Source organism: Perognathus longimembris, chromosome 1 (genome assembly GCF_023159225.1).
Source record: "Perognathus longimembris pacificus isolate PPM17 chromosome 1, ASM2315922v1, whole genome shotgun sequence".
Taxonomy (NCBI): domain Eukaryota; kingdom Metazoa; phylum Chordata; class Mammalia; order Rodentia; family Heteromyidae; genus Perognathus; species Perognathus longimembris.
In genome coordinates, this window is record NC_063161.1 from 130,296,113 (window position 1) to 130,316,600 (window position 20,488).

At 38.3% G+C, this 20,488-nt stretch overlaps 1 protein-coding gene across 1 annotated transcript in view; it reads left to right on the forward strand.

The window, feature by feature from the left end:
* The window catches only part of LOC125338645, a 163,284-nt gene that overhangs the window by 65,899 nt on the left and 76,897 nt on the right, over nucleotides 1–20,488 (forward strand). Inside the window, 3 exon segments of the mRNA XM_048329602.1 lie at nucleotides 6,972–7,210; nucleotides 9,160–17,180; nucleotides 18,323–18,637. Of these exon segments, the coding sequence (XP_048185559.1) occupies nucleotides 6,972–7,210; nucleotides 9,160–17,180; nucleotides 18,323–18,637 (8,575 nt within the window).

A 20,488-nucleotide genomic window follows, 5' to 3' on the forward strand; every position in this document is an offset into this window, starting at 1 on the left:
AGGCAGTGGAAGTGGAGCTGTGGCTCAAGTACAGCACTAGCCTTGAGGAAAAAGAGTTCAAGGACAGAGCGTAGGCCCTGAGTTCAAGCCTCAGGACCGATATAAAAACAAAAACAAAACATCAAGATATGACCCTCTTCGTCTGCACTGTGGTCATGTTGTGTCCAGTGCATGAGTCTCAGGAATGGAGAACAGAATCCTTTGAAGAAATGAATAAAAATAAATCCTTTGTCCCTTAAAAAAAAATGAGGCAGTGTCATCTCTCTTGGGCTCAGAATTATGGTGAGAAATAGCATTGTCATTTGCCTGCAGCAATCTAGGTTTGAAAGACATATTCTGAGATTCTATGTGATTATTTTTTCCCATTTTCTTTTAAAAGGAAACAAGGCAATTACCCTCTGGCAGTTGCCATGACAACTGTACTATAGCCCATAAGACTATTCCTTCAATCCCCCACCCCTTGGTTAGAAAGTTAAATTATTAAAAATTTTAAACAGCTCACAGTAACCCAACATACTCTTGCTGAAGAATAAAAAAAGGAGGCATAGGTGATAGAAAGAAGTAAGTACCTGGAAAGAAAAGTGATTGTCAGTATACACAGCTAAGTTACACAGCTGTGACTGCTTAGTAGTCCCACATGCTCAGGATAGGGGTTAGGTGAGGTAATGCAACCACTTGGTTTGGCATCAGTGGGTGCTACTTGAATTTTGAGTGTTACTGCAAACTTTCCAAGGAGCCTTACTTTCAGAATCCTGAGTGCTTTCTGGACCAGACATTGAAAGTCCCTTAGCAAGTCTTAGGATCTTAGAGTGTGGAGGCCTAGGAATTGTTTCCTTTCTGCTACCTTTCTGTTAGAAATCTATAAGAGAAGCAAAAACATGGCTATATGACAAAATAACAAATGCTAGCTGCTGATCTGATGTCTGTGAGTCATCTTAGCAACAGTGGGAAGCACTTTACATGCACTGTTCAGGGATTTGTGCAAAGACCTGATACTATACATATATTTTCTCATCTAATCTTCGTAATAATGCAACAAGATTCATGCTGTTACTCTTATAGTACAAATGAGGAAATATATGCAATGACCTTTTCAACATCAGATTGCTAAACATTGTCAGAGCCAGATGATTGAACTTTGAAGTTAAAACCGATGTTCTTAATGATGGAGCTACATTATCCCTTGTTTCCTAGAATTAACTGCCTTTTTTAGTCATTTCTTTCTCACAGTGAGTTGCCTCAAATTCAGTTTGAGTATGGGGAAAGATTTAATTTTTTTTTTGCCTTTAAAAACTGGATGGAAAATGTTCTCCCCTTTTCTTTTAGAGTTCCTGTATTTTAATTGATTTTATCAAAATCGTATAAGTAATTCTGAAAAAGTGTCTATCTCTGAGAATCCAATAGAAAAGTATTTTATTCCATAATAGAAAATAAATGGATACATTTAAAAAAGAGACATGACCATTTTGTGTATTTTAACTTTTAGTAGAAAGCAGCAAAACTAGCTTCACTCTCTCTATTAGTTGGTCTTACCATGGTATCAGAAGTGAATGTCTCAGATACACAATAGCAGGCTCACATTTGGTTAAAGACAAGGAAGTGGTGATCCTCCTGAGAAAGACCTAAGCCAGAAAGTAGTTTAAAACAGTATATTAGAAAGTTTTGTTTCTTTTGTTTTATAGTGAATAGCTAAGAGCAAGAATATATTGTAAATTGACCTCATGTTTGATATATTCACTATGTTGTATAAAGTTGAGGAATATAAGTACAACAGGTTCAAGTAAGGTAATGAATGTGATAATTGGTAAATTGGGAAATAACTTTAACCTTTTTGCAAATTGTCTCTGTCATATATCTTTTGCTTCTTCTTTGTGGTTTTCTTAGGTCACTGGACCTATATGGGCTGGGGAGAGCAGCAAAGTACGTAAGAATTTCAATTCCTTATAATTTTCTTCATCATACCCTTTCATGTATTCCCTCTAGAGTCTAGGCCATGAAGCTAGATGTTCATGTGTACAAACATGTATTACTCCACATGCCTCTTCCCTCCTCTCCCACTTAAAGCTCAGGAGAAAAAAATTTTTTTTCAAATTTTTATTATCAAACTGATGTACAGAGAGGTTACAGTTTCATACGTTAGGCATTGGATACATTACTTGTACTGTTTGTTACCTTGTCCCTCATACCCCCGCTCCCTAACCCTCCCTTTCCCTTTCCCCCCATGAGGTGTTCAGTTCACTTACACCAAACAGTTTTGCAAGTATTGCTTTTGTCTTTTTTTACCCCGTGTCTCTCAATTTTGGTATTCCCTTTCAATTTCCTAGTTCGAATACCAGTATACATGGTTTCCAATATACTCAGATAAGATTACAGAGATAGTGTAGGTACAACCACAGGAGGGTGATACAAGAACATCATCAATAATAGAAGCTACAGATACACATAGGACGTTGAAAGTTACAACTGTGATATAACAATCGTTTCCATAACATGGAGTTCATTTCACTTAGCATCATCTTATGTGATCTTAAGGGTATAGCTATTGGGCTCTTGTGATCCTCTGCTGTGACTTGCCTAAACCTGTACTAATTATTACCAATAAGGGAGACCATAGAGTCCATGTTTCTTTGGGTCTGGCTCACTTCACTTAGTATAATTACCTGTAGTGGAATGATAAATCTTTTCAGGCTGGATTCTTGATGACTGTGTGTGTGTGTGTGTGTGTGTGTGTGTGTGTGTGTGTGTGTGTGTAGTGTAAGAAAGACAGAATTCCCTCCCTCTTCCATTTTTACCTGTTGAAAACTCATACTTCTTTCAAGCCATTTCCTCTAAAAAACTTTCCCTCCCTGCCCTGTTTAAAATTGAACTTATTTCTTTCAGCTCATATAGGGCTTGATTTATGATGTTTTTAGGTAGCAATTTCCTTGTATCCTTGTACAAAAATTCAATATTTATAACTATATTTTTGTTCTCCTATTAGACTGACTTATAGTCTGAATTTCTCATGTTGTATGGCCTTGTGTGTATAGACACTCTATATTCAGATGAATAAATGTTCCCAGTCTTTTAAATTTTCTGTCTTGGACACAGACTCTGCTAGGGGCTTTTCAACATCTGCCTTTAAACCAGCTTATAAATCCCTCTATAGACTGAATAGCCAAACTTGCACTCAGGTAATTTCTCTACAAAGTCAGGAGTTTTACTGTCTACTTGGTATGGTGCTGTAGAGTAGATTGTAGTGCCAGTAAGATAGTGACACCCTGAAACAATGCTTTTATTCAAGATGAAGTGCTAAGGATTTTCCTTAGTTTGCCTGTTAGTTCCTAATTTGTCTTAGGTTTACTTTCTAGGAAAATGGAGGGTAGTTTGGAGGAGGAAAAGCTGGTCTTTGATTTTCCCTACATTTCACCCGCTCAACCTTTTCTCTCCTTTATCTCACCTCACTTCTTTCCTTTCTACTTTTTATATTCTCTCTTCTTCTAACCTCTTCTTTCCATGGATCCCTTCTTAGTGTTTGTCTTTTATTTCTTCTGTACGAACTGTTGGTAGCCGGGAGGAGGTAACAAGTTGGATAAGAAATGTACGCACTGCCCTATGTATGAAACTATAACCTCTCTGTATATCACTTTGACAATAAAGAAATGAATAAAATAAAAAAAAGAAACGTTGGTAGCTTTTAGGAAAGGTGTGGAGTATTCCTCCCCTTTGCTAAACTAAATGATGAAAATGATAATGATAAAAAGCAAAGCATTATTTAGGAATAATAGACCAATGCAGTGAAAAAATAATGGTCTATCCCAGTAGTTTCTGGTTTGGGATTATAGGCTCTTAACTCTAGCTGAGCTACTTTCTCTGTCATAGCCAAGATAATTGTTGATAACTGTGGCCTCTTTGTATACTCAAGCTGAATACTCTGGTTTATGAGCTAAAACCTGTCCTGTCAGTGTTCAAGGAGTCTTTTAATTTTGTCTCCTTTGTTGCTTCTGCCCCCTCATCTATGATTGTTAGTCTGTCTTCTCGGATTCAGAAAGAATTAAGTATGAGTGTCCTATTGCTTTTATCTCTTGATCCTTTCTTCCTGTGCTTCAGAATAACAAGTATATCAAGGGCTGTAAACATGCCTTCAAAGTCTTTTCCCTAATGTGGCACCAGAATGCTTTGTAAGCAGAATGCTTTGCATTCCTGTTTTATGACTTTGTTTACAGTCTCTCCTACACTTGCCCTAGTCAAAGGACTAGCTTCTTAATTTCTCTTTTTAAATATATTTTTATTTTCTTTAGGTAGTTGTATGTAGGAGTTGCCATTCAAAAGAGCAGTTTATGAATGCATAGCTTCTTTCTTTCCCTTTTTCTCTTTCTGTCCCTCTCTCCTTCCCTCCCCTGACTCCTCCCCTGACTCCTCTGACTTTTTCTTTATAATACTGGAGTTTAAATTCAGTACCTCACATTTGCTTGCTTGTCTGGTGCTCTACCATTTGAGCCACACCTCCAGCCTACTTTTTTTTTTAATTTTTTTTTTTTGGCCAGTCCTGGGCCTTGGACTCAGGGCCTGAGCACTGTCCCTGGCTTCTTCCCGCTCAAGGCTAGCACTCTGCCACTTGAGCCACAGAGCCGCTTCTGGCTGTTTTCTGTATATGTGGTGCTGGGGAATCGAACCTAGGGCCTCGTGTATCCGAGGCAGGCACTCTTGCCACTAGGCTATATCCCCAGCCCTCCAGCCTACTTTTTTGCTATTTTTTTTTTTTTTTGAGACAGAGTCTCAAGGACTTTTCTGCCCAAGATAGCCTTTTTTTTTTTTTTTTTTTTTTTTTTTTTTGCCAACCCTGGGGCTTGGACTCAGGGCCTGAGCACTGTCCCTGGCTTCTTTTTGCTCAAGGCTAGTACTCTGCCACTTGAGCCACAGCGCCACTTCTGGTTTTTTCTATCTATGTGGTGCTGAGGAATCAAACCCAGGGCTTCATGTATGTAAGGCAAGCACTCTACCACTAGGCCATATACCCAGTCCCCAAGGTAGTCTTGAACCATAGTCTCACAGATCTTACCTCCTGAGTAGCTGGGATTATAGGCATGAACCACAGGCACCTGGATGACTGCTTTAATTGGCAAGTATTAACAATAATTGGTCATGGCCACATGAAGGTTCTTTTTTGTGCTGATGTTTTTCCTCTTGGAGTATTTGATTATATTTCTCTCCTTAAAAAAATACACACATCCTGCTATAAAATCAATGGAAAAATTTCACAAGATCTCCTTTTTTTTTTTTTTTTGGCCAGTCCTGGGCCTTGGACTCAGGGACTGAGCACTGTCCCTGGCTTCTTCCCGCTCAAGGCTAGCACTCTGCCGCTTGAGCCACAGCGCCGCTTCTGGCCGTTTTCTGTATATGTGGTGCTGGGGAATCGAACCTAGGGCCTCGTGTATCCGAGGCAGGCACTCTTGCCACTAGGCTATATCCTCAGCCCAAGATCTCCTTTTTACCTTTGTCTGTGGCCTTACTTTGTTGTTATAAACTAAAAACAACAAGACCCATAAGATGATCTTAACTCCGATGTCTCAGCTAACTCCAACCCACAGATACTAACTGGCATCCTTGTCACTATCCATTTGTCTCCATTATCAATTCTGTTTAGATTGTTGTCTTTATTCTGTTCTTATTTCTATCTGAGTGACTACAAAACCCTAATCTTACAGTTTTCAGGAGGTTTCCATTGCCCACACTGCTATCAAGATTATCTCCTAAAATTATTAATATGAGGAGTCCATCATCTGCTAAAAGTATCTCCCTTTTGTGATGGCAAATGTTTCTTTTCCTTACTGTGAGCCAAAAAGGAATTTGGCAAGAAAGGACATGTGAGACCTTGTTACTCATACACGTATGGGTATGGTGTCAGATATGATTTCTCTATAAAGTAGTTTATACACACTGTTAGGTTGAATTCCCTGTTAAAGTTTTATTTGTAATGGTAGTCATTTTTGCTAGCATTAAGAAAAAAAAAATACTAGGCAGTCAGATGCCAGTCTGAGAAGCAGAAATAAGTTGGTAAATTTTTATTCACAGCTATTAAATTTGGCTGCATCTTGAGGAAGATCTCATGGGCAGTGGATATGTTTTCTTCTGTTAGCTGATGCTTAGGATGGAAATTCTGGGCCCAGGATATAGGTGCTTGACAGGAAATATTAGGAAAACCTGACATTGAAGCAAGACAGTAAAACTGCTGTTCTTAGCTACATTTAGCGTCAGATGTTAGCTTGATCTCTGTCTGTCTGTCTGTCTGTCTCTCTCTCTCCTTTATTGGACCTGACCTCAGGGTTTCATGCTCACTCAGCTTTTTTGCTCACAATTAGTGCTCTACCATTTGAGCCGTATTTCCAGCCTAACTTTTTAGAAATGGAGTCTCAAAGACTTTTCTTCCTGGGCTGCTTTCAATCCTCAATCCTCTAGATACCCTCCTGAGTAGCTAGAATTATAAATATGATCCACTGACATCAGCTCTGGCTTGACTCCTAAGCCTTGGCTTTGATCTTCATGGTTTCTAGGACCAGCTTCAGATGTCAGACATTACTCCCTATAGCTTAACATCTGTGAACACTAGACCAGCTTTAAATTAAACCTTTTAAAGATATGGAAAAGCTGTTTCCCCCTCTAGTTTCTCCTTTTTGATAACAGTAGAGAACCAGAATTGATTGACATTTAAAAGCAGATTTTACTTAGAGTTAAGATAGCTGGAGAAGCAGATAACAATGAATTTTGCCTTAGGAAAATGCAACTTGGAGCTGCTCTAAGAATCAGTACTAAAATGAAACCAAGTCGGCTCAGTTATTAGTCAAGGCTGTGAGGTCACTGGGCTCATGTGCAGCTCCACTTGCTTTTGTTCTCAAACTCTAGGTTGTAGCTACCCACATCTCTGCAAGCAGATAGAGTTGTGAAAAACTAAATAAAGCTGGGGTGTTTGGATCACTGTGCTTATTTCACAGCTTTTGAAGATCCTGATAGTGCCGTTGATGACCGAGACAGTGACTATCGCAGTGAGACCAGCAATAGCATTCCACCTCCTTACCATACAACTTCCCAGCCCAATGCTTCTGTTCATCAGTTTTCTATGCCAGTTCGATCGACACAGCAGCTCCTGCTTCAGGGCAGTTCTCGGGACTCATGCAATGACTCTATGCAGAGTTATGACCTCTATTATCCAGAGAGGCAGGCCCTCAGGTGAGTATTGAGAACAAGAAGAATTTTGGTACTTTAACTTGAGGTGGTAATGAAAGTGCAGCAGTATGATTGTCCAAGTCACACTCATTTAATATAGATTCTCAGCCTTTTCCCCACACAGTTACATTTATACATCTTATCAAGAATACTTCATTTCATGATCAGATAATGGTTTTTAACTGGTGAGCACAGTATGTACCCCTACGATAGATAGCTGTGAAGACATGCTCCCCCAACATTCCACCCTGCATCTGGATCAGTAATTTTGATACATACTTTATCACAATAAAAACAAAACCCACAAATACTAAATGATTGCATAACCTCTCCTATATAAATATTTTCGTGGGACTTTCATAATACAATGCCATTATTATAGCAGATTCCGTACTTTTGATGTGACTTTATTAGTTTCTTAAATATATGAAATATTTACATGGTTAAATAAACTTTTTATTGTTATTAAGGAGTTTTTACAAAGCTTGTTAAATAAACTTTAAACTATAACATACAAAGAACACACCTGTTATCTTTTTTCACTAGATCTCCTTCCTGTCTCCAAATACTTTCCTTCCCATTGCTAGTTCTTATGTATTCTTATGTATCCTTCTGTAGATCATTGTTATGCTTTTTTTTTTTTTTTTGCCAGTCCTGGGGCTTGAACTCAGGGCCTGAGCACTGTCCCTGGCTTCTTTTTACTCAAGGCTAGCACTTTGCCACTTGAGCCACAGTGCCACTTCTGGCTGTTTTCTATATATTTGGTACTGAGGAATCGAACCCAGGGCTTCATGTATTGGAGGCAAGCAGTCTTGCCACTAGGCCATATTCCCAGCCCCATGTTATACTTTTGTAAATATGAAAGAAAATACAAACCAGGCACTGGTGGTTATACTTGTAATCCTGGCTACTTAGGAGGCTGAGATCTGAGGATCACAGTTCAAAGCCTACCCAGGCAGGAAAGTCTGTGAGATCTCCAATTAACCAGCAAAAAGCCAGAGTGGCGCTAAGGCTCAAATGGTAGAGCATTAGCCTTTAGGGAAAAAAAAATCTCAGGCCCTGAAATCAAGCTCTAGGCACAAAACAAGAAGTTCTTTATATGATGTGGAAAAACTATATGACTGCACTGCTATATGTTACATTGATTAAGAATGTAGATTCTGGGGCTGGGGATATAGCCTAGTGGCAAGAGTGCCTGCCTCGGATACACGAGCCCCTAGGTTCGATTCCCCAGCACCACATATACAGAAAACGGCCAGAAGCGGCGCTGTGGCTCAAGTGGCAGAGTGCTAGCCTTGAGCGGGAAGAAGCCAGGGACAGTGCTTAGGCCCTGAGTCCAAGGCCCAGGACTGGCCAAAAAAAAAAAAAAGAAAAAAAAAAAAGAATGTAGATTCTCTTCTTATAGAACAGTGAACCAAGCAATGGTTTAATAAACTCTTGGGGAATCACTGAAATAAATATAAAGGTCTTATTAAAATACCCTTGTTAGAATAAAAAAAAAGAATGTAGATTCTCTTTTCATATTTTTTAGTTTGAATTTTTTTTGTAAGACTGGTATTCTAATACCATTGACTAAGTATTTAATCTTATAATTTATTTCTTCCTTTTTTCCCATCTCTCCCTTTTCCTTACCTTACTTTTCCTCCAATTTTAACCTCTTGCATCAGACAAGGATCACAGGCTAAAAATGATAAAATTAGGATTCTTTCAGCTTTCTCTGATAGTGACTATGAAGAGCAAAAAGATGTATATAAAGAGATAGAGGGAAACATACCACAAGATCTTCTAGAAAATAGTACCAGAAGCTTGAAGGAAGCAGGGGTAAAAGAAACTAGAACACTTTTAAAAACTGATGAATCCTATAGCCAACTAAAGCACCTGGAGTACAATTGGAAAAAGACACCATCTCAGAGCCAACAAACAGAATTCTCTAGTGTTCATAATTTTGACCATCAGTTTGAAACAACTGCATTCTCTACATATCCTCAGAAATATAATACAATAGATAGAAGAAAAAAGAAACTTCACAGCCATTTTGAAGATAGTAAAATACAGCAATATGACATGAAGACTAACTCCAAATATATATATCCTGATACTGAAAATTATGACCCTTGCCACATTGAAAAGAAGAAACAAAATTACCCAACTTTGTACTCCTACAAAGATGGATTTGTAGTTAAGAGTGGTACATGGATTACTACAATGGAAGGTCACTATGATCTGTCCTGTTGCTTAAGAAACTGTGAAAACTCATCTGGCTCAAACCAGCCTATCATTAATTGTACTCCATTAGATATTGTTGAAGATTCTACTAGCAGTACTTCTGAAGAAATCTTGTATTCCCCTATTTCTGATGAGCAGGAAAATTCACTGTCTCCAACATGGGATCCATCCAGTATCCATTCTATAGAAGATTTTACTGAAGAATGTTATGTGACAAATCCAACATTGCTATTACAAAGGATGAATTGTGATGCAAACCCAGTTGGAGATCTGTTAAGGTGCTCAATGGGAAAGCTAACTCCTTCAGTTGAGGAACCCAAAGAAGACTATGTTGATACTATGGATGAGCTTCAGTGTTTGGTAGAAACTGTGTCAGAATATTTAGCAGAGAAGGAAGAAGAGATTAATAGATTTGGTTCCCTTCCCAGAACTAAAAAAACACAAAAATGTGATAATACTGTTGATAGTGCAGAACAGAAGATGCTTGGTGATCAAATACTTCCTCTAAGTAATAAAAAGAATGACAGAGACAAAGCCAATTCTTTCTCTGAGCTGAGTGGAGTAAAAAGTGCTGTTGGGTCTTTATTTAATTCACTAACAGAAAAGGTGGGTTCAGGCACAAAGCATTTAACAACTTCTGTGGAGAAACTGGTTTATTTAGTTCCAGAAAAAACAGAACCTCTTAATCAAACAGAGACAATTAATTTAGCATCTAAACCCAGTACTAAGTCAGTATTAGAGAAGGATCTATCTAGTCAACCTTCATTTTCCTCTCCAACAATTGATAATAAGGATACCAGCAGACCTGGCAAAACCTCTGAAAATGAACACATGAGCACCAAGATTGAGAGTTTAAACTTGGGTGTAACAGAGACTACTAGAAGGGATTCAGCACCACAAAGTCAGAGTTCAGTTATAAAGTCTGTTTTTGGCATGTTAAATCCATTAAAGATCTTTTCAGAGAAAGAAGAAACCAAAAAAGAAGACCACAGCATGACATTGAGGAAGGAAAGCTTTATTGGTTTGGAGCCTAATCAAATGGAAGCTATCTCTGTCAATCACAATAGTAGCTTTGGTTCTTTACTTAAGAGTGATGGGGAAACTCCAGGTTCCCAAATACTACCAAGTAAAGATTTATTGTCCTCCCAAGTGGCCAGTGAACCCTCAAACATAGCAAGTTGTACAAGTAAGAAGGATAATATTGAGAGAGTGCTGGAAGATAAACCAGATTTGTCTCTGTTGCCAGATCAATCAGTAACATGTGCTAAAGATACTCCAGGATATCTTTGTAGAGCCCGCAGTAGAACTGCAAATGAAGAAGCTACTTCAAAGCCATCAGAGGAGGACAAAGTTACTGGTGATGATGATTTCCTCGAACCACTCAGAAAATCATTTAGCCAGTTTTTGTTCACATCTCCTGAGACCCGTTCAAAGGACACTTTGTCAGAATCTGTGAAAATTCACCAGATGGAGGAAGATGGAAGGGAAAAGAGCCCTAAGAAAGATTGCAATTCCTTTTTGTTTAGTGGAAAACTAAATATTCCATTTTTCAGAGTTCTTAGTCATTCTGAAAAGCAACAGGATTTACAAGAAAAAGGAAGCATTTTTCCTTTGTTTAAGTTTTCTTTCACTGACAGTCATAACACTGATAATGACCAGATTTTTCATGGTTCAGTAGCAACCACTAACAAAGAGATCCAAAGAAATTGCCATGAAGATGCCGTACTTAGTTCAGTAAAATCTAATTCAGTACCAAATATTTTAGGAGAACTGGGTAGTACAGAAGAATTTAATAAGAATGGCCAGATAAATTATCCTGAAGATGTCAAACTTAGTAAAATAAAGTGTAGTTCAGTTCCAGATATTTGTACTGATCCAGAGAAATTCAGCAGTGCAGAGGAATTAAATAAGAATGACCAAATGCCTTGTCCTGAAGATGACAAACTTAATATAATAAAGTCTGATTCAGCCCCTAATATTAATGATACTGGGGAACCTAGGATTATAGAAGAATTAAATCCAAATGACCAAATAGCAATAGAGAATGATGAAAGAACTATCTCTGGAGTTGTGTCCGAAGAACATAGAACTTCAGATCTTTCAGAAGAGCTGAAGGATTTTTCACAAGTGACATTTTCAACAGTATCAGACTCTTCATTAGAGTTTATTTCAACCACCTCAAAATCTACTTGGTTTAATAGAGTTACTGAAGATAAAGGTGAAGATAAAACTTCCAAGAAAACCACACAAGGAGGTTTCTTTTCTGGTCTGCTTAGTAGGTTTTCTTCTGAGACTTTACCTGCTCAACAAGAATTAAATATGACAAATGATGATTCCAGTCACAAGAGTGGTACCTCAAGTTTATTCTCTGGAATATTTAACTTTATATCAAATAGCAATATGAGTGATTATAAACCAAATGAAATAAAGTTTGTTTCTGCAGATGATATAAAAAGTTTGAATGGAAATAAGCATTTATCCTTGGATGAGGTCCCTACTGCATCATGTGCTACTGTTGAGAGCCAGAGGAACCAGGTTGAAAACCATAAAACTTCTGGTTTCATAGAAAGCATTTCATCATTATCTAAAGAAAACATACCATCATCTGATAATTGTGTCCAACATCATCATTTTCTTCCCACTTGGAAAAACCAAGATGAAAAGCATTGTCCCTCTTCTGAGAATTCAGTATTTCATTATGCTCCCAGTTCTGAACTGGGTCTCTTCGAGAAACCTTTGGCTAAGAAGCCAACACCAGACCATATTTTTGAAATAAAACCACATGAAAGTTCAAATAAGTTAAATTTACCTGTTCTAGCTACTAGCATTTTAAATAAAACAAACCACCGTCAAGCTTTTGAAGAGATGAATAGTTCTTTATGTTTTGAATGGGACTGTGATATAAAAGATTTTTCTAAAAATTCCAGAAAACTTCAACCAGTTTATCATAAGTTGAATCAAAATACATTTCCATCAGCGGATGCTTTCATGTGGCCTGACTCAGAAAACCCAATAATAAATTTTTGCCAAAAAGATCAAAATGCAAATATCTTGGAATGGAGAAAAAATCCAAACAGTGTCATTTGGTGTGACTTACCATATGAATCATCTGATCAGTTAGCATTTAATGAAGATTACTTATTAAGAGGTGATATGTGGGCAGCTAGTGCATTATATGGAAATTCTGGTTATCTCCCAATTAATGAGACTAAGAATTTGCCAGAATTACCCATTGACTTAAGTTATTCTTCACTTTATGAGAAAACTATGTCTTCCATATTTGATCAAGAATCATTAAGAATGGAAGAAAACTTTATTTTTTCAAGTTTTGAATATGAGTACCAGGCATGGATGTCATGCCTTGAAAACGGCATCTGGTTGCCCTCAGAGGATGGGAATTATGGATATTATATGTTCCGTGATAGTCAGTATATCTATTCTCTCCTCACTGATCCTACTGGGCAGTATGTATATTTATTTATACCAAATTATTCTTATGAAGAATATTTGAATTATGATTTACAGACAAATCCATCAAGTTTCATGTTTGATGACAGCATTATTTCTGCCCATAATTTTAAAGTACATGACAGAGAAGATGAAATATTATGGTATGTTGAAGAAAGATCAATTGATGACCCTCTTGATTTATCTATAGCTTTGCCAACAAAAGAAAGATCACTGTATGTAAATTTAGAAAAGTTTTCACAAGTACTTGAAGAGTCAGCTTTTGCCCAAAGAGATCAACCATTAGATTTTTCAGACCATAATTCTCAGAAGTTTAAAGGAGATTTTAAATCTTTCAAAGAAAGGACCTGTGGTTCTAGAGACCTTGACCGTATATTGGATCTTAGAAATCATCCCCAAACCAGGAATAGTCATGTCTTAAATAGAGATCAAATTACAGAGAGACCTAAGAACCGGCCTCTAGCTAAAGATTCATCTGTTCACCTTTCTCCTTTGCATTGGCTTTCATCTTCTAAAGAAGCTGCCTCTTCAGTTCATTCTGAAAATATGATTGGAGGCTCACAGCAAGCAGAAGAAACATCATTGAATAAACTGACTCCAGTGTTTTCTGTTTTGGGTGCCTTGGTTGAAAGTTCTTTGGATTTTGTTAAGAATGAATCTTCAGAGACTTTGGTCATGCCGAAATTGGATCAACAGACAAAATCAGTAGAGCTCACAGATGGTGATCATCCACCATTAATCTTGAGTAAGCAATTACAGAATAACTCCCAAAAGGAAGAAGAAAATTGTCTTAAAGATCCTGATAGACAAATAATATCTGATGTTCAGCAACCAGAGTTTACTGAAAATGTAAGGCAAGAATTCCCTTTAAGTAAAAGCAGTCATGTGAAAAAGCAAAGGTTGCTAAGATCACGTCAGGTAAGTCAAAGTACTCTTCAATCTAAATCAGCTATAGAAGATGATAAAACAATTGCAGCTGACTCAAGTTCAGATCCTCTTCCACTACAGTTTAGTAAGGATGAGCACAAGAATTGTGAGCTTTCTCAGGACCAGTCTTCCAAAGAGTCTGAGAGAACTTTATTTAAAAGTGCATTGAAACTTTTTGGTCGGGGAGAATCTTCAGTGACAATGACAAATGAAAAACAGCCACCTGGATTTTTGAACCTCTTTAAACCCCAGGTGAATAAAAAAGAATCATCAAATTTGGAAAGGAATGGTGAAAAAACTAGGAAGATAACATCTCAGGAGAAGAAAGAACCATCTGGTGTTTCAAATTTTTTTGGTACCGTTGGAGATTTCTTTAAAACCAATGTATCTCCTGTACAGAAGATTGAAAATATAACTATTTCTTCAATGATTGGTGAAGAGGTGAGGTCAAATCCTAATCCTGTTCAGCTGAATAACCAAGATAATGGGAATTTACCTTCTGTCACACTTACCAGTAAAGGGAAGGTTAGAGTTAGAAGTTTAAACAAACAGACTACTATTGATTACAGTGAGCCAAGGGAATCAACAACTAGAGATATACAGGGTTTGGATATGAATGAAAAAGAGGTACCCTTTAGAGACCAGCAGTCAACAGATACATCTTTCTTAACAACTAATCTTAAAGAATATCCTAGAGATACTTCAAAAGAAACTAGTGGCATATCTACAGTAACAGAAGTTCTGAAATCTTTTGATAATTGGAGTCAAAGATATTCAAATGAACAAAATCATTTTCCTGACAAAGACTGGAGTTTTTCAACTGCCACAACATCTCCATCCCAGCCAGAACTGCCAAGCAGAAAAAGTGTATTTTCCTTCTTAACTGGACATGAAAAATCTGAAAACAGAGCCTCTGCTCCTCTACCAAGAGCCAAATCTCAAGCAGAAGGGCTATTCACACTTCCTTCCTTTTTTTCTGCTACTAGCTCAAGCATCAAGAAGGATACCTCTCATAATAGTTCTGCCTTTAGTTTGTTCAACTTATCCTTTTTGGATGAAAAGCAGCAGACTTCTGGGGAAAAACAAAATGTTTCACCTGGTGTTCCAGTGATTACTCAGCCTTGTAAGACACCAAGTGTTTTGGTAGACACTAATGACACACTGACTAAGGAAGGGCCCAGTAGTCATAGAAATAGCATAGCCCAGGAAGAAATTTATGAACAACAAAACCCCCCTTGTATTTTCATTAGTAATACCATTGAGCTTACCTCCTTTGCACATGAGCCCAATATAGAGAAAATTCAGGGAAAATTGAGTTCTGGTAATGAGCTAGGGACATCTTCAGATTTTCAGATAAATCAGTTGCAAAAAGACATTGTTTATCCTTTACCAGAATCTCAGGTACAGGCTAAAACATTCCTTATTAGCCCAGAGACCTTTGGGGTAGCTCCCCACAAAGACGAGGCTGTCAACCAGAGTGCTTTACCTAATGACATATTGGCCAAGTCCTTTTCTCGTGAGAATCATTTGAATGGAAAGCTGAATGATTTAGATGCTTGTACTGAACACCAGAATGAAAGATTTATTACAGACCCATTAAACTTGCCACTGGAAAAGGCCCCTGATGAGGCCTTACCACAGATCCTCAAACCCGGTGCAGCTTCTTCAATACCCGAGTGTGCAGGGCACCTTCAGATGCAAGAAGTAGATAAAGAGGAAGATAAATCAGGCTCTAAAGTAGAAATGCTTTCAGGATTTGTGACTAAAGTAAAATCTTTCTCTGAGTGCTTAATTGAACCTCCTAAAACATTTTCTGGACTTTTCTCTCCTAAATCTCCAAAGAAAAATTCCATTTTTTCTTTTTCTTCTAATACATCATCACAGCCCCTCAAAAGTGAGTTGTTTGGTATTTTCAGAAGTCCCAAACCAGAGACACCTAAACCAAAGTCATCTGTAGCTACCTCCTTGCTTCAAAATGGTCATTCCAGAGATACTGTGGTATCAGTACCTACAGAATGTTTGCAGAGAGAAGCTACCTCTGAAGGACTCAATTTAGATTTAGCTTTCAATGACAGTAGATTGTCTGTGATTAGTGTCAAGACAGAAGCCAATACTGTGTTAGCAAAAATGGAAACAAATAATATTCCTGAAAATATTCCAGAACTTCCAGGTTTTGAGATGGCTGCTACATCTTCTGTCTCAGAGGATGACGCAGGGCAAGGAGTATTGTCTCTGAGTGATGAAGGAGACATGGGGATTTTGCAGGGTACAGACACAGAGGCATCATTGGAAGCAGATCATATACTATTGCCAAAACAGTTGCACTCAGATCCTACCATGATTGCTGAAGATCTTTCTTCTCCAAGTCAATTACCACTTCTTGAAACAGAGCCAGCTATTCAGACTGCCTCCACAACTCAAGACTTCTTAGAGTTGCAATCCACAAATTCACTGGAAACCAATACTGTACCATTTGACAAAGCAAGTGTTAATGAGAGCACCACACTGGAAACTCAAGAGTCTTATTCTTGTCCTCTGCAGGAGGAGCCTGTGCTTAGTGTCAGAGAAAGTGGTGGGTTAAATAATGCCCAGGAAGACCCACCTGCAGTCCCCCAGGAATCAGAGCAACCAAGGCCCCACTTAGAGATTCCAAACATTACCAGTTGGCCTAAGCTCCACTTCCCCTCCTCCACTACTGATTGTGGGAAGACACTGAGTTCTTTCTTTTCCTCACCTTCCTCCTCTGGCAACAGAGCAGCAGACACTGGCTTAATGTCCAGTTTTAAAAAGTTCTCAAGTCTATTTGAGGGAAGTAGTGAGGGGAAAGGAAGTATCTTGGCAAGTGATCCTAAACTAGGATTTGTAAAGAAATTGGATCTTTCATTTCCGTGGCCAAAAGAGAATAAAGGGGATCCTGAAAAAACGCTTGCAGAATCCTCCTCTCCAGTTTTAGTTATCAGTGGTGATCAGGACCTGACCCCCAGTGAGGCTAATATAGCTTTGGAGTCTTCAGAAATAATGGGGGCTGAGCCAGATGAAGCCTATACTCAGCCCTTTGGGACTGAGCAACTGGAGGCCAAGTCAAATGGCTGTGCTGATGGGCTTTCAGGGCCTAGAGAAGCAGAAAGTCAGCTGGAAATTCCGGCATCTGGAGAATTCTGGGGTACCAAGGTCAACCCTTCTGGCTCCACCTGTCCTTCAGAGAAGCATGAGGAAGAACACTGCACTGTCCCTGAGCTACTTCACAAGCCAGAAAAACAAGAAGAGGAAGTAGTGTCTGCTAGCACTGCCTCTGTTTTGAATGTACAGCAGCTAGTTACCCTGAATGATCCCAAGGAACCGATGACCAACAAAAGGCCTGTTCTTAACTCAAACATCATAAATGGTTTTAAGGAATTGGCCATTTATGATGCAAATTTCTTAGTGGTAGATTATGGTAGCTGGCTTTTTATCCTTCATGTGTCTTTCCTATTACCCAAGTTTCATGTTAACTAGGGGGTTAGATGGTAGGAACTAATATGTGAATATTTTCATCCTCCCTCTCCTCCCTGGTACCAAAAGTAGTTTATTTGCTTAAAAGAGAGCTATGCCCTTCCTTTAAGATTTACTCACTCTAATTTGAGTGAGAATTATTCACTCCAGTTTGCTCTGCCTTATGTAATGTGGAATGGAGAAGAGAGCAGAAGAGGTTCCAAGTATTTAAGCAGCCTTACGTACTTATATAATAGATGAGGAAAGACCTATTTTGCTTTGATTTTCCAAGTTTTCTAAGATGCTTCCAACAAGCTTCTATATCTCAACCTGTAGATGATGAGGAACAATTGAAGGGGCATGTCAGTTCTCCTTTGCTAAGGCACCGCCACACACATTTACAGTTGTAGAGAAGTAAATGAGGACTTTGTTTATTAAATAATAGAAAATTGGATTGTAGTTTATTTTTGCATTTTTACTATGTGGAATTAAAAAAGAAAACTTTCATCACAGCCACTGGACAAGTTTCTTTAGAAGACCACAAAAAGAATTTAGGGATAAGCAGTAGAGCTCTTAATCCTACTCACAAATAACATATTAAAGGAAAAATATTATTACTAGGGCAAGAGTCAAGTAGTAGAGTATTTGCCTAGAAAGTGCAAGTGCAAGGCACTGAATTCAGTCCTTTGTACTGAACAAAAAAGAATGAAAAGGAAAGGAATGAGAAAAGGAGGAAGTAAGATAGGAAAGGGAGGAAGGAAGGGAGAGATAGACGGAAGGACAAAGGAAATCTTTCCAAGTCAAGAGCAGGGTACTATTGGAGAACCCAGCATATTGTGTTGTATCCTGTTGTGATCTGCTGAATAGAGAATAAAATTTTCTAGATTGTGAAATTTGGTCCTCTAGATAGAAACCTCCTGTTTGTGATTGCTACTCCAATGTAATTATTTCCTGGATTTTCCCATACTCGTGCCCTGGTTCCCAGTTTGCATTTATTCACTCATTTGTCATCTTCTCATTCTCACAGCCCCACCAGCAGTAGTAGGTATGGCTCTTCCTGTAATGTGAGTCAAGGAAGCTCTCAGCTGAGTGAACTAGACCAGTATCCTGAACAAGATGATGATCATCGGGAGAGGGACTCAATTCATTCCTGCCACAGCTCTGGTAGCCTCTCCAGAGATGGCAAGCCCAACTTTGGAGAACAAGAGAAAGCCTTGGAGGTAACATGTGAATCAGAGAAGGAGAGAACATGTGAAATCAAGGAGATGAGAGAAGATGCTACAATCCATCCTCCCTCAGATCTGGTGCTACACAAGGACCATATCCTAGGCCCCCAGGAGAGGTAAGTGATGCTTTCTCACATGCTTCCTAAGTACTTGCCCTATGGTATCACTTAGTGAACACAAGTGCTTTTTCATTAGTTTTACTGAAAAAATGAGCATGGTAGGAAGGTAAGATACCCATACTCATTTGCATTGTTGCCATTGATTTTTTGATGTAATTACTGATATTTTTGGGTTTGTTGTATTTGCTGATCTGTACTATTCAGACTTATTGAATATGTAGTTTTTGTTTTGTTTTGTGTCAGGCCTGGGGCTTGAACTCAGGGCCTGGGTACAGTCCCTCAGATTCTTTTTGTTCAAGGTTAATGCTCTACCACTTTAGTCAACAGCTCCACTTCCAGCTTTTTGGTAGTTTAGTGGAGATAAGGGTCTCACAGACTCTCCTGCCTGGGCTGGCTTCAAACCATAATCCTCAAATTTCCTTCTGAGTAGCTAGGATTACAGTTATGAGCAACTGGTAGTTCTTGACTCCACATGTGGCAGCCATTGTATGAAATAACTTGAGTCCTGCAGGTGATTTCATTAGATAACCTCATTTCTTTGGGTGCTTTGACAGCTTGCTAATCTATTAATATTTTAACTTACTTTGCGAATGCTATTGTTCTATTTTATTTTGCAAACCCAGGATCGTTATGAGAGACTTGATCTAGGGGACAGACTTAACTCACTCTTCTACCTCCCCATGATATGGCAGTGTGTTTGGAAATATGTTTCTGTAAGAAAAAAAATTAAACATTTTTTTTGCCTGGTGTGATAATGTATGCCTAAATTCTAACTGAGAGATCAGGGCAGCAAATGTCAATTACATGATAAAAGTTAAGGAATGGTTAGTGCTTCTACTTCACCACTGGATTATTGGATGAGTCACATACTTTTCTGAGGATAAAATTTGCTCTCTTTTCATCTTAAGCCTTCTCTTCTTTCTGAGACGGGGTCTTGTTATATAGCACAGGTTAGCCTTAAACTCATAGTCTACTTGCTTCTGCTTCCTAAGTGCTGGGATTACAGGTATGTACCACCATGCCCGGATCATTCTTAGTTTTCAGTCATCTCTTATGGCTCATCTAATAGGCAAGATGGTCAGGACACAACACTCTGGATGAGCCTTTTCATTGGATTGATAACCCACTGAAAGACTGGTTCTCTGTGGACCTTAAACTTCACAGTTCAAATCGTCAGGGCTGAAGTTCTTGGTAGAAAAGCAGATATATCCAACATGAGTACTTGTTCTTCTCTACTTATGTCTTCTCAGATCCTAGCTGTGTACATAAAACCCAGTTATACTTTCGCCAGACTTGCTCACAAGTGTTTTAGAACAATGAATTCATGTAGATGGCATCAGAGCATAGCATATATTTTGTATACCCAGGTGGTAGGTATTTGTCTGCTACCTTAGCTATAGGATCCAACAGGAGGAAAGAGAATCATTATCACTAAATTAAGAACCTAGATGATGGCTTGTTCTAATACAAAGTAGAGTTTGTCTCAAATGAATTTTTGTTATATTTATTGTTCATTTTATGAGGATGCCCCTGAGGCAGCTCAAGGAACACAATCATGACAAGCTGTGATTGTTTTCTTGGCATTTTTTATGTAGTCTAAGATTTGGTAAGTCTTTCAAAATACTTAGTGAAGCAGGAAGGATTTGTAGGAATAAAATTTTGCTATAAGAAGCTATAGAAACCTCCAGTGGAGACTGGTAGCCTCCAAGGAAGGGTTGAAAAGCCTCTTTTATTTTCTCTCTGCAGAATTTCTGTTCTTGACATTGACTCAGGACCCTTACCATTTCTCCATTTTCAGTGAGCCATCTCATTGAGTAAATGAAAAAAAAATGAAAAAAGGAAGAGTAG